This window comes from Aulonocara stuartgranti (genome assembly GCF_965226115.1).
Source record: "Aulonocara stuartgranti genome assembly, chromosome: 14".
NCBI lineage: Eukaryota > Metazoa > Chordata > Actinopteri > Cichliformes > Cichlidae > Aulonocara > Aulonocara stuartgranti.
Genome location: NC_138950.1, coordinates 21951303 through 21964918, shown reverse-complemented (window position 1 = coordinate 21964918; position 13616 = coordinate 21951303). Strand labels below are relative to the sequence as shown.

Genomic DNA, 13616 nt, shown 5'->3' with positions numbered 1-13616 from the left:
CAGCAGACCCTTAAGTTATGACTCTCTCTCAGCTGGCCATAAAACTTATTGTCAGTCATGTTACAAATTACATTTGAGCCACTAAAATTGAAAGACTGTGTATACCTATAGTTAATGCAGTACTTTTGTTAGATCCCTTGGATTAAGGATGAAAGTCTGTAATTCTATCACATTTTGATTGTTTGATTTAAAATACACCATGATTGCATGGAGAGGCAAAATTACACCGATTGCGTCATCATACAAATACTATGAACTAATCTGTATATTAAGCGGAATGAGTTAGTTTGGGGGGCGTTTTTATAGATAAAAAAACACATGTTGAGTATTTTAATTTACTCTAAGGGTTTTTTTTAATCAGTTGCCCTAATTTTGGATTGGAGCTGGACAATCAGCTACAGGCCACCTTTCAATCTAAAGACAGGCAAATACTGAGATCGCTCGTAACTATGATGAATACTGATGGGTAGGAACACTGCTCATGCCTCACGTGTCTCTGAAGCACATCAAACATCTCTATACTCTGCGAGTCGTCACTATCTGTCTATAATTAGCAGACAATACTGTGTTGTAACAAGAATTTTACTATGATAATGCGTTACCTTATCGCACAAGAACACAAGAAAGACCTAGTTGTATGTAAATAAATAAATAAATATATAAATGGATAAACCTCGAAGGTTAAACATTTTTCCCTCTTTAACCTTCCAAATCGTTGAAATTACGATTTTTTTTTTGGATGACTACAAGGCATCAGTAACCAGAGAGGCTCAGCACATTTTTGTCAGAACAGTCATAAATTTCATGTTTTTTCTGCATCTCGTCAGCTCCTCCAATAAAACACCACTGGTAATAATAGTAAAAACAACTCACCTTAATCACACAGAAAAACCGCAATCCAAACAGCACCGTTTAAAATGCAATTTTAATGCTGCGTTCATCGCCCCGTCTGAAACGGGAGAGACTAAGGTTTCAAAGCTGTAAAGACGATTAAGGTTCGAGAGATTTAGACTTGACATTTAGACCTAAATAAAACAAAAGCACTTGGTGTTATCTCATTCGGACATCGTCTCTACTTTTGTCATTGTATTGCACGGGGATGGGGGTAATTTATTGAAACTGAATCGTAGTGTTGTCGTATTTCCAATGTTATTGAAACATTTGAAGTTACCGCCAGTGACGCGCCATTTTAATTGCTCCTATTGGTTAATCCTCCACCGCGCCCACTTATGACGACATTGAATCAGGCCGGGCTCTTCCGGGCATGTGCACCGCTGTCAACTCCGAAATGTAAACAGGAAAGTCTGTTGGGCGAAAATCCGCACGTCTCTGAACATTACATTCGAAGACGCCGCGCTGACTTTAGCTCATTAGCAGCTCGTAAGCAGCCCGAAGTTGCGGTGGAGGAGCCCGGATGTCAGAGGTGGAGCAGGGGGCGAGGAGATGGGTTCCGTCCGGTGGGCTTTCCGCTGCGGATCGTGGACGCCGGGCAGGTCAGACTGGCTGTTCGCTGCTCGCTGCATCCAGCGGGAGGAGAAAGATCGGATCGGGCAGTTTGTGTTCGCCAAGGATGCAAAGTCAGCTATGGTGAGTCCAAAACTAAACTTTACCGATTCTTGGTATCGGCCAAGAGCCAAGTAAACAAAGAGCCAGTGTTGCCGATACCTGTAGCGATACTTTAAATCTGTAAAGTTAACTTCTGTTGGGAAGACCAGTGTGTCTTGATTATGACCACAAGATGGCTGTGATTTTTCTTTTTTCCGCATTACCTACTTAACACAATAAAACACATCTCACAGCTTTTCGTGTATTTTGAATAGACCTGGAATGCGCCTTGGGGCAACTGTTGGTGTGATTTGGCACTATTTAAATAAAATTAAATTGAATTGAACTTAGTGCAAAGCAGAGACTTACAGAATGACGCCCAGCAGGTTTACTCCTACAGGTTTCCGGTGGCATGAGGGCCTAACGGTCTTTAGCGGGACCTTCCTCACAGGTTCTTGCCAGAGAACACCAGAACTGGCAGGGCGCCCTGTTCTCTTCACAGATGGTGTTTCAGGCAGCGTATCGCTTGCCATGGCATCTCCAGATATTTTCACATCTTGTCACATGTGCTTAGTGCAAATCTGCTCTCATCTGTGAAGAGAGACAGTGTCATGAGAGCCTGTCTCAAGCTACCAGCAGTGATAAGGACACTGGTAAAAAAAAAAAAAAAAAAAAGCTAAACTGAAGTAAAAGTAGAGAGCAGCAGTCTGTGGCCCCAACCTGAAATGCCATTAATATGTTGCATATTGTATCTCCAGTACACCTGTTGTCACTTTAATTTGCACCAAAGCAATCAAAAGTAGTTTATGTTTATTACCTGGACAGAGTGATGTCCCCAAAGTTTATAAAACTTTGTATTCTGCTGTTATCATCAAGTGCTCCCTTAATTATTCTGAAAAGTTTATACAGCTGTCTTTGCGTCTCTGTTGCCTCAACAGGCTGGACGGTTGTTGCTAAGGAGGCTTGTGTGTGAGAAGATGGGGATCCCATGGTCAGAGATCAGACTGGAGCGATCTCCCAGAGGCAAACCTTACCTGGCAACACCTGGCAAGGTTCACTCCTTTTTTCCATAAAGTTCAAAGTCTGCATATACTGCAGCATTTTACTTCACTGCATTGTCATTTCACTAAACTACAAGTGTTCCAGCACAAGTAACTAAAAATCAGATATAAATCTGATATATCAGAAATATATCAGAAATAGATCTATAATACAGTGCAGGGAGGGTCAGCGTGGCCCAAATACTGGATTTTTGTCAAGCTCAGTATAGACTTCATTTATTTTGATACATTCAAACATATAATCCTTCTCCTTACAGGTCAGTTCAGAGTCAGATCTGGCCTGGAGTTTCAATCTCTCCCACCAAGGGGACTACGCAGTGCTTGCTGCAGAGCAGGGGAGGCAGGTCGGGGTGGATATCATGAAGACCGCCATGCCAGGTAAACACTGTGGTTCCCTGGTTAGGATAAACCTGTGCCAATATATGAAATGACTACATTTTTGGACTCGTTTAGCTATGAAATTCCACCACAAGGGGTCGCTGCTGCACCATATATATACAGTATTGACTAGGCCAAGGCTGTTTGTGTGTGTAAATTTGGATTTCTGTGTGACCACAGAATTCAAATGTGCGAAACACTTCCATCAAACACAGGCTGTGTTTGAATATTACTGTTTTTCTTTTCCATCACCTCCCTCATTCTCCTCCCCTCATTTATAATTTTTCATCCATTCTCTCTTCCCCTCCTGTTTTGGTTTTGTATTTTTTTTGTCCCCGCACCTCTTTCATTCGCTCCAGGTTGCAGCTCTGTGCTGGAGTTTTTCCGCATTATGACTCGTCAGTTTACAGCGCACGAGTGGAGCGCCATCCAATCAGCCGGCTCGGAGCACCAGCAACTCGCCGCGTTCTACCGCCACTGGGTAACCATGGCAACCATACTACCTTGTGCCCTGTGTGTGTAACAGAAGAAAGCACAGGGAGAACGTAACATTGCCGCTGTCCTCTGAGGCGACACACACTTGTATTTTTTTACATACATGTGCAAATTTGTTTCTCAAACGCTGCCCCGCTGCATCGCTGCATGCTGTCATCGGAGACGTGCGCTTTCATTTCATTTTCTTTGGTTTTTGCCTCCTTTCGCTCTCATTTTCTTGCATGCACTCACACTCTCTCGCTCCCTCTCTCTCTAATACACACACACACACAGATGGTCAGCAAAAGCAACAGTGGAGCTAAGTAAAGATTTTGTGCGATTGAGAGGGTGGCACAGAGACGTCAAGCACTGATATCACCACCACACTGTTGACTAATGGCAGAGCTCAACGGTTGCCATAGCGATTAGCCTTGTAATAGTGTTATTGTGGCTTATTGGTTGTCGTGCATGGTCGGTTTTGGCTGGATACATACACACACACACACACACACACACTGACACACAATGTCCTTCTTTGGTGTGCACTCTGATAAACATGTGTGCACAAACTCCCATCTGTTGCGGTTTTAAGTGGTGTTTCTTCTTAGCCAAAACACCCTCCACCACATACACACACACCATCCCACACATGAAGACACACGCATACACACAGATCATCATTTTCTGCATGCAGCTGATCGGGTTTCTTCCCTTTCCATCAAGGCCCTGAAGGAGAGCTTCATCAAAGCCATCGGCACCGGTCTGGGCTTCAACCTGCAGAGGGTGGAGTTTCACCTGCCGTCTGAGCCGCTCACACAGGACCGGGTACTGCACCAGACCAAGATGCATCTAGATGAGGAAGAAGAAGAGGACTGGGTGTTCGAAGTGAGTCTGGTGTTGTGAAGAAAAAGAAAAGTCCAGAGATGTTGTTAAAATCTAGAGGTTTGTGTATTAGAGGTCACAGCTCAACAATTCAGTCTATTTTTGTCTCTCATCAGCTTCCAAGTAGTCTGTGGTTTTATTCTCAGGTTTAAAATGTTGCTATGCCATTTGATAATTGCTCCATTTTTCCGGATTTTCCACTTGTGTCACGAATGCATCAGTGCTGTGCTAGTTCACACTTCACAAATGTTTGCTCAGTTCACACACACACAGATAAAAATAAGCTATTCTGTGTTTGTTTCTTACATTTTTTGGAAATGAGCTGCTCTGAGCTATTCTTTATCAGTAGACTCTCCTCCTCTCAGCCACGCAGCCCTCAGCAATCGCTGCTTCCCACACAGAGTGAAATACTGTATGCAGCTATAGAACTGATGACCGATTAGTTTCAAGTGCAAAGATGATAACATGAGTGTGTGTGTGTATTTTTTGTTTTTTTATATTAAGTAATGTGTCACAAATCAGGTCAGCTCAAAACAAGACGAGCTCCACGCGAGCTTCCATGCATTGCATATAATTTGGGATCGCATTAAACAAGCTGGAAGCAGCTTTTAGGAAAGTTTAACACATTGGTTCAAAGGACTTGGGTGCTATGCAGAGGGGACCTTGATGCACATTTCCACAGTGAATATGCCCTTGAGAGCATCTTCAGAGAGAATCATAGGTGGCCTCGTACAGAAATACAAGTGGTTGTGATTGGGGGGGGGGCTCTCGAGTGTTTCTTCATCCTGCCTAACATGATAACTGAAGATTAGAGGAGTGCACCTCACAGAGCAAAGAACTCCTCTTTCTGCCATTGCTCTGCTCCCCCTATTAACCTGTACATTTCTTTGCCGTAGAGCAGACACTAAGTTACAAATATTTAAAGCAAGAACATATTGGTACACAACACACCACAATGATCTAGGTCATCTCTTTCAAGCCCTTAAAAAACATGACATCTTTTAAAATTAGGAACATCCTGTCACAGAGCATAGCTGATGACCTGGTGCATGGGTTTTTACCAGGCTCACTCAAAACGTCTCTGATCCAGCATGTTCCATTAAAAGCACTAAGAGAAACTATAAAGAGATCATATTTTCCAGATTTAAGGAATTTAAAATCCTGCTCGCATACAAAACCCTTAACGACCAAACTCCGTCATATCTTAAAGATCTAATAGTACCCAGTAGAGCACTTTGCTCTCTACTTCTGGCTCTTCCAAAAATACCACGGGAGGCCTTTAGCTGTCAGGCTCCATTCCTACACAACCAGGTCGTGATGCAGACTCTCTTCTTTAATGTTAACCTTAAATACTTTATTCTTTGATAAGCTTATCATTAGGCCTGGATCAGGTGACCCTATATCATCTGTAAACCAGCTACGCTGTGACGTAATGGTCACTTCACATCTTCCTTTCTCTCTCAGTGCATTTACAGTTTGTGTCGTCTCCCCTGCAGTTTGTGCACACACATACTTTTCTTCTGTGTCTCCTTTCCTCTCTGACTTTTCAGAAACTCTTTGAAACTGCAGCGATGAGCTATCACTGGCCACATCGCCAACCTGCTGAGTGTTTACTGCTGCATTTTGTTTTTTGTTGGTTCTCCATCCTCTTCTTTGCACTTACCCCAAGCATCGATGCCGATGGCCTGTTGGAGGTTTCTGCCTGTTAAAATTTAGTTTTCCTCACCACTCAAATAAATTATTGATTTTCTCTCTATTGGCATTACTGTGTGCCCTTTTTTGTGCCAAACACCCTAAAATGATTGGTTCCAAAGTCTATCCAGACTGCATATTTTTGGATTTGTGTGTCATTCTGCAGGAGAGTTTACTGGATGCTGATCATCATGTTGCTGTAGCACTCGGACCAGCAGACAACACATGCCCTGCAGTAAGGAGGCATAACTTTTCCATTAAAAAAATGTGAACTTGGAATGAATAGACTAAAAAAAGAAAGAAAACTTAGCTACAATAGTAAGAGTAGCTATCATACTGTAGGATAAACAATATTAACTTTCTTCCTGGTTCCTCACAGCCTCGTCCGCCTTCTCTTCTTCCGCCCACCACATTTACCGTGCTGTCGTTCAGAGAGCTCATCGACTCAGCCTCACCTCTAACAGACGAAGACCCCACCTACTGGGATAGCTTCAAGATGAAGGCTGAAGCTCCGCAGAGACAGAAGGATACACACACGTCCACATAGCCGCCCGTCTGAAGCCGACACTCAGCTGCCATACAAACGCACACTTTTCAGAAGTGCCAAAGAAGAAAAACACTGACACTGAAGTTGCTTTGGTATTCAACCCGAATCCAGTCACGTCCTGTCAAGTTTATTTGCCAAGCCAGAATTTACAGGCTTGTCTCAAAGGACCTAAGAACTTAGACAGTATCTGACACCATCTATCTTTAGATTCTCAGTTCTGATAAGTATAAAAAAAGACAGGGGATTCAACAAAAATCACCAAACCAATACACAGACACACAATATATCCAACATGTCATTTTGTTTTCTTTCTACGCACTGAATCAGATTTAAGTCTCATGAAACTAGAAACTGATTGGCAACCACCAGGCAACATCTGGTCACATGACTGGTTGGTGAGAGGTTTCTGTCAGTTGTTGTGAAATTGTGAATAAATCCTAATTCTTACCTCAGCCTCCAGAAACACGCTGAGGAGGTTTGGAGTGGTTTTTAGCTTGGATATATTTTTCCATGTAATATCAAACATATGTAGGACTGCTTTAATATGTTTGCACGATATCTCTAGAATTAGAAACATCCTGTCTCAGAGTGATGCTGAAAAACTACTTCCTGCCTTTTTACTTCTAGGCTAGATTGTTGCCATTCATAATCCCTGAAAAGCCTTGAGTTGATCTAAAATGTTGCAGCGCGAGTACTGACAGGGAACCAGAAAGAGAGCATATTTCTCCCATTTTAGCGTCACTTCACTGACTCCCTGTTAAATCCAGAAGCAAAATGTTTCCATCCAACTGTTGGCTAAAAAATAAGAATAGATATGTTTAACAAGGGAATTGGTGATGATCAAAATAAAAAAACAACTTTTTTTTGTCATTTTCAAACGTTTAAAATGTGTAAAATGCAAATAAAATAAACTTTAATAATTTTGCAGATCAGCTGCTTTTCTTAATCTCTATTTTTTGCCATATTCTCTGGTGTTAAGAGGAGAAAGCCAGCATCCAAGGTCATATGGAGGTGTATTTGTGCACATGACATGCTCTTGCACATTTGTGAGGGCACCAGTAATGCTTTACAATATATAAAGTTGTTTTTAATAACATATCCACCACCCACCAATGTTCTTTGGACAAACTAGGTTTTCTTTCCTATTTCAGTAAGAAAACCTAAACCTCAGTATGCATGCTAAGCATTACTTATGACATACACTGACAGCTATAGTCCTCCTGCAGGGGTCTGGGTTCAGTTCTCTCCCAGATCATTTCCTGTCATTCACCCTCACTCTTTCTACACTTTGTTGTTATTCTCTACACATCAGAATAATAATTATAATAAAAAAAATGTCCATCCCAATTGTTCTGAAAAATAACTTTTCTCAATGTCAACAATTAAAACTTTGCATATTAACGAGTTTCAGCATTGCTACCCAATGCTACAAGTACAATTTTATGTATGTGAGTATCACAGTTGAGCACGCTCAAGCCTCATTTTGTTTACTGCTGTCTTTCTTTCCTCCCTTGTGTATCTAAATGTAAATGTCTCTCAACCTTGCTTCTCTTTCTTAACTTCACTCTTATCTTGCATGAATGTTTTCCTCCTTTCTTCCTCCACATTGTCACTGCCATCATATCTCATCTTTCTCTTTTTCCCTCTCTTCTCAACTCTGCCTGGCAGCATCTGTTTTTGTTGAACATATTCAGCTGACCGTCCCCTTCCTTCAATCTTATTCTCCTGCTCTCGAGGCTAACTCATAGATTGCTCGTGTCAGTCTGCCGCATTAACCTTTTCTTTTCCTGCATCGCATATTATTTCTTACCTGTGATCGTAAGTCTTTTCGCCTGCACACGTTGGCTATCATCAGTGCCAAGAGGTCTGTTAGCAATCTCAATGAACGTCCTACACTTAGCTTTTGCTTTAACCTTTGAATTGAACAGATACACAAACACATCAAGCAAATCAGCCACAAAGAGTTCTTTCAGTGTCACATCTGCCTTCAAATTGTAATCAAAGGCAAACATTGGTTGTCTGAGACCCACACAATGGCACGGACTGGTTGTTTAACCCAACCTGCAGAATCTGCTGCTCATCTTCATCGCTCTCTTTTTTCTAGCTATCCTTAGCCTTCCGAGAGAACAGACAGGACTTGTGGGTATTGATCTAATGGCAACCTACTCTCCAGGTGGCTTTATGGAGTCCTTTTGTTTACACTTGTATATGTGACAGATAACATAGTGTTGAAATGTCAGAGAAAAAGTGCACTGATTCAAGTGTATGTTGCTGAGCCTGTACAGAGTTGTATCTGTATACAACTTGAAATGACATATGCGTGCCGTCGTTGTCTGCAGCTGGAGTGAATTCATTTGCCTCCTCATCGTCTTAAATCTTACGTTAGCTGCAGCGGTGAAGAGGAGAGAGGAGGCAGCGGGGTCAGACTGGAGGCCCACAGGCTTTCCTCAGAGAGAGACCATTTTTAGTTGCTTCAGGTTTACTGATGTGTCAGAGACAAGACCACGGGAATAGATTTTCTCTCTTTTTTTTGTCTTATATGTGGGCTGGAGACAAGACTGCTTTGGGCATGAGACTGAGTTTAGCTTGAAGTGAGAGATGAAATCCACCTGCCTGCTGTTGAGGATAAGAGTCATGTTTCTTCTGATGGAGGAAGAGCAGGAGAACAGTTTCTGCTGCATTTAAACTTTCACTGGTATGTTTTTAAAATTAGACTCGATTTCAAAATAACATTTTTAACCATTGCCTTGCAAACAACGTGTAAAACAAAACATAAAACCCTGTTGTAACTTATGAACCTAACAAGTCCACTGAAGACTTTGCGCTTGAGTGATTAGGAAGCCAATCCCACATAGGAAGGAAAGCTCACGTAATGGGTGCACTTGTTTGCTGAGCTGGTAAGTAATACGTTTTCAGCTGCGCCTGACATTTCATTAATTTTATTTCATCCTTTAATGTGTCCATTACTTTGTTTAATGATTCAATATGATGACATTCTCATCTACTCGAGGTGATTTATGCCAGCTGCCGATGTGACATATGCTTTGCTTTGCATTTACTTCAAAAATGCATCAAGAATTCTGGAAACTACACTTATTTATTTCCCAGCAGAGTGTAGTTGGAAGCATATTAGCTTAGCTTAAACAGAGGCGAGCAGCTAGCCTTTCTCTGTCCAACGTTTTTATAAGTTTATAAAATCTCTGTATCAGCACTTCTGTGTTTTTATGCACAGAAGCTTTTTAGGCACACCTGTTCAACTACTTGTTAAAGCAAATATCTAATCAGCCAATCACAAAGCAGCAACTCAGTGCATCTGGGCACATAGACATAACCAAGGCAACGTGCTGAAGTTCAATCGCAGCATCAGAATAAGGAAGAAAGTTGGTTTAATGGACTCTGAATGTTGTTGGTGCCAGGCGGGCTGCTCAGAGTGTTTCAGAAACTGGTGATCTTCTGGGATTTTCCAGCACAACCATCTCTGGGGTTTACACAGAATGGTCTGAAAAAGAGAGAAATATCCAGTGAGCAGCAGTTCTTCTGATGGAAATGCCTTATTGATACCAGAAGGAGAATGGCCAGACTGCTTCGAGCTGGTAAAAGGCGACAGTAATTCAAATACAACCAAATTCTGCTGTGACATACAGATATCAGGGTCAAATTTTGACATAAACAGCATGAAAGCATGGAGTTTTGCCATTCTGCCTCGTATTAATGGTCAGGCTGGTGCTGGTGGTGTAATTAGGCAGGCGATATTTTCTAGGCACATTTTGGGCCTCTTAGATTTAACCATGCCTTTATTATAATAACTTTCACGTGCAGATGATACATTACAGGGGTGAACAAACTAGAAAATGGTATAAAGATCTTTTCAAAAGATCATCTGGATGATCCACCAACCTGTGAAATAAAACTTGACTTTTTTTGACTGCAAACCAGTTTGTTTGGAAGGGGGGAAAAGGCATTGCACAACAACACAAAAACCTTCAGCCTGACTGTGAACGATGGTGGAGTGCATCATTCTGGAGCTGCTTTGGTACCTCGGGGCTTGGACTTGCAATCATCATCAGGGAACAATGAACTGAAAATTGCATGAAGAAATTTTACAGGGGAATTTCAGGGCAGCAGTCCATGGCTTGAAGTTTAGAAGGGGTGGACTCATGAGCCAAGACAATAAGCCTAAGGATACATGTGTATCCACAACAGAATGACTGAAAGCAAAGAATTTGATATTTTCATATTCATGCTTTTTTGACTTGCCAAGCCACTACTTCAGTGAGAACAGATTGTGAGCTGAAGCCTAAAGTGATTTACTGTAGTGTCATAGACTGACTTTGTTATGTCTGTCTGGTCGGCTGGAAAATATATTCAGAGTGGATTTTTTCTTCTCTTCTCCTGCATTTTCTTTCTTGTGGATACTTAAAACTTTGCTACTTCTGAGGGAGCGTGGTGGTACTTTGATGTAGGAGCTTGGAGTCGGCGAAGATATGGCGTACACGGCCCCGAGTCTTTTTTTTTCTCAATCCAAGCTTTGAGCTTCATGTTTGCTCAGATATGAAGCAGTGTTTCAGCAACGGATAAGAGGACTGACTTCTATGTGCCACTGGAATTCGTTATAATCCTCTATCGCTCAGGCTGGTTCCACTTCAGAGTCATACATTATTCAGTGGCAATGTTTCATTCTGAGTCCACAATCAACCAAAGTTTGGTTTGCAGGAGAAATCATAAACAGTGCAAAAAAAAAGGCCAGTGCATGCCTTTATTTTCTTTTTGTTTGTTTTTTGCTAGATTTGAAACAGTACTGCATTAATATCGCCTAAGATGCATGTATACTGTATGTACAATATGACATTAGAGGCATTGGTGTGTGTTTTCCATTTTCTATCTAATCCTCCTGATGCACCTGACTGAGATTAGTCAGTGAGTTAATGTGATAGCTTTTGTACAGCATGGAATTACACTGACACTCAGTAACCCTCAGTATTAGTGCAAATGCCATGTAATTAGTGCACGTGCTCTTAAATGGGATGACTACAAACCTAAATCCACACTGTTGCCTATTGTGTCACGGACCCAGTTCCAGGGATTCGGGGTCCGTGAGCAGTCTGGACTACTATTGTAGTTATTATCATTATTATTGTGGTTATTGTTATTATGGTTGTGTCTGCTGTCCTGTTTTCCGTGTTGGTGTACTGTCAGGTGTTTATGGGTGTGTGCATGTGTGTGAGGGTGCGTCGTGGCAGGCACTTCTAGGCCTGGTGGGTGTGGCCCTGCCAGCTGACCGGTCCCACCCAGGAATCCACACACACCTGGCGCCGATCAAGCCTCGTCAGAGGAGCTTCAAAACAGTGTGGCTGAGAGCTCCTCGACGCTGGATCGTTGAGTGACTTCCTGTCAGTCTTAGTTTATCGTGCAAGGTTAGTGCAAGTCTGCCGTTAGGTTTTGTACTCACGACTGCCTTTTGTATGCGTGTTTCTCAGGAGGAATTGTGGCGACCAGGAGGCAGCACACGGACAGTACACAGGGAACGGAGACAGAGCACGGAGCACGGGATAAAGGAGAAGACACGGAACGGGAGTTGGGATCGCACGGGGAATTTATTGTTGTTTGGATTGTCACCACTGTAAATAAACGCACTGCCTTCAGCGCCAAGTCCTGCATTTTGGGTCCTCATTTCTCACATCCCCACGGTCTGCCAGCCAGACCGTGACATATTGTGTCTGATTTCATATGTTTTCATATATTTATTTTCATTTAATACAATGTAAAGGGCCTCATTCTCAGAGTTTTGTCAATTTTGCAAATCCTGCAAAAGGTGACATATCTAGTCTGGCTTTACCTAAACAGCACATCCTTCTAGAGTTTTATTTACTGGATGTATTTGAAAAGGTGCTTGATTTTATACACTTGTGGCAATGGGACTGAAAACACCTTAATTTAAAGGTTAAGAGTTGAGGTGAGCTCAGCAGATATGAAGAGATATGAACTTTCCATTCACAACTAGTCATTTATTGTTAACATAAATACTCCAATACAGCAAAGGGAAATAATTTGCATTTCAGGACCCTTGACATTTCTAAAATACGGCTAACAGAGGACAAAACAGGAAGTTTAATACCACGCTCAATAAGTTAAATAACATGTGTGCTTCTTACAGGGAGATTCTACTGCAAAGCTAACATGAACCAGCACACCTATCCTAAAATTTCAAGGCTCAATCTGCAAAACGATTAAGGTGATCACTACACATTAGCTAGTCAGACTAGGAACAGACGACAAAAACAAGCACATACACACAGAGCATCTTCTGTAGTATGACATTTGCTCACCCATTTCTTATGTGTGCAGGAAAAAGTGCCCTACAGACACACATCCACAGTCACTGTCCTATTTTCTATAAGTAACTGGGGCACCTACATCTGAGTGTGTGAGGGCCAAATAAGGAAGTTAAGTGGGAGAGGGCAGAAATAGTAGAGTTAAGGACTTTACAAATCGAATGTTGCACACTATGTTGCTAGCTAAAGGTCCAGCTGCTGTATTTCACAGGGAGAGAAAAGAGTGCGAGCTAACTTCACTCAGAGATGGAGAAAGACAGGACAGGTTAGATTAAAAGGTAAAGACTGCTCAGTGACACTCGATAAACTATATAACACTTACATGTGATGTCATAATGTTACTCACTTATTTGATTTGTATATGATGGGTTTTGATAAATTATGTATTTTCGTTTTGTGAAATGTCCTGCAAAACAAAATAAGCTATGCTAACTTTGTTTTTCAAATGTTGCATGAAAATACTGGGTAGGTTTGTCCAGGATGAATTCACAGTAAAGCTCTGTGTTGGACCGGTGCACAGAGGCTGTGGTGTTCATGGTTAGATTTAGGTTACACTAAGTGTCAGTGTAGGGGATGGACATCAGCCAGGATAGCTGTGAAACTGCTGAATTCTCTTTGACTGCAGAGGTCCTATATCACAGATTCAAACTACATACATAAATTACAATTAGAATTTAATTTTTAATAATTTTTGTATTCTCATGT

At 41.7% G+C, this 13616-nt stretch overlaps 1 protein-coding gene across 1 annotated transcript; it reads left to right on the top strand.

The window, feature by feature from the left end:
- Window positions 1-1216: 1216 nt before the first annotated feature.
- Window positions 1217-7511, top strand: aasdhppt (aminoadipate-semialdehyde dehydrogenase-phosphopantetheinyl transferase). Its single transcript, XM_082502034.1, has 7 exons — window positions 1217-1587; window positions 2484-2597; window positions 2864-2984; window positions 3344-3465; window positions 4182-4343; window positions 6199-6267; window positions 6412-7511. The coding sequence occupies exons 1-7, from the start codon at window positions 1444-1446 to the stop codon at window positions 6577-6579; spliced, it is 900 nt and encodes a 299-aa protein (XP_082358160.1). The 5' UTR covers window positions 1217-1443; the 3' UTR covers window positions 6580-7511.
- The last annotated feature ends 6105 nt before the right edge of the window (window positions 7512-13616 follow it).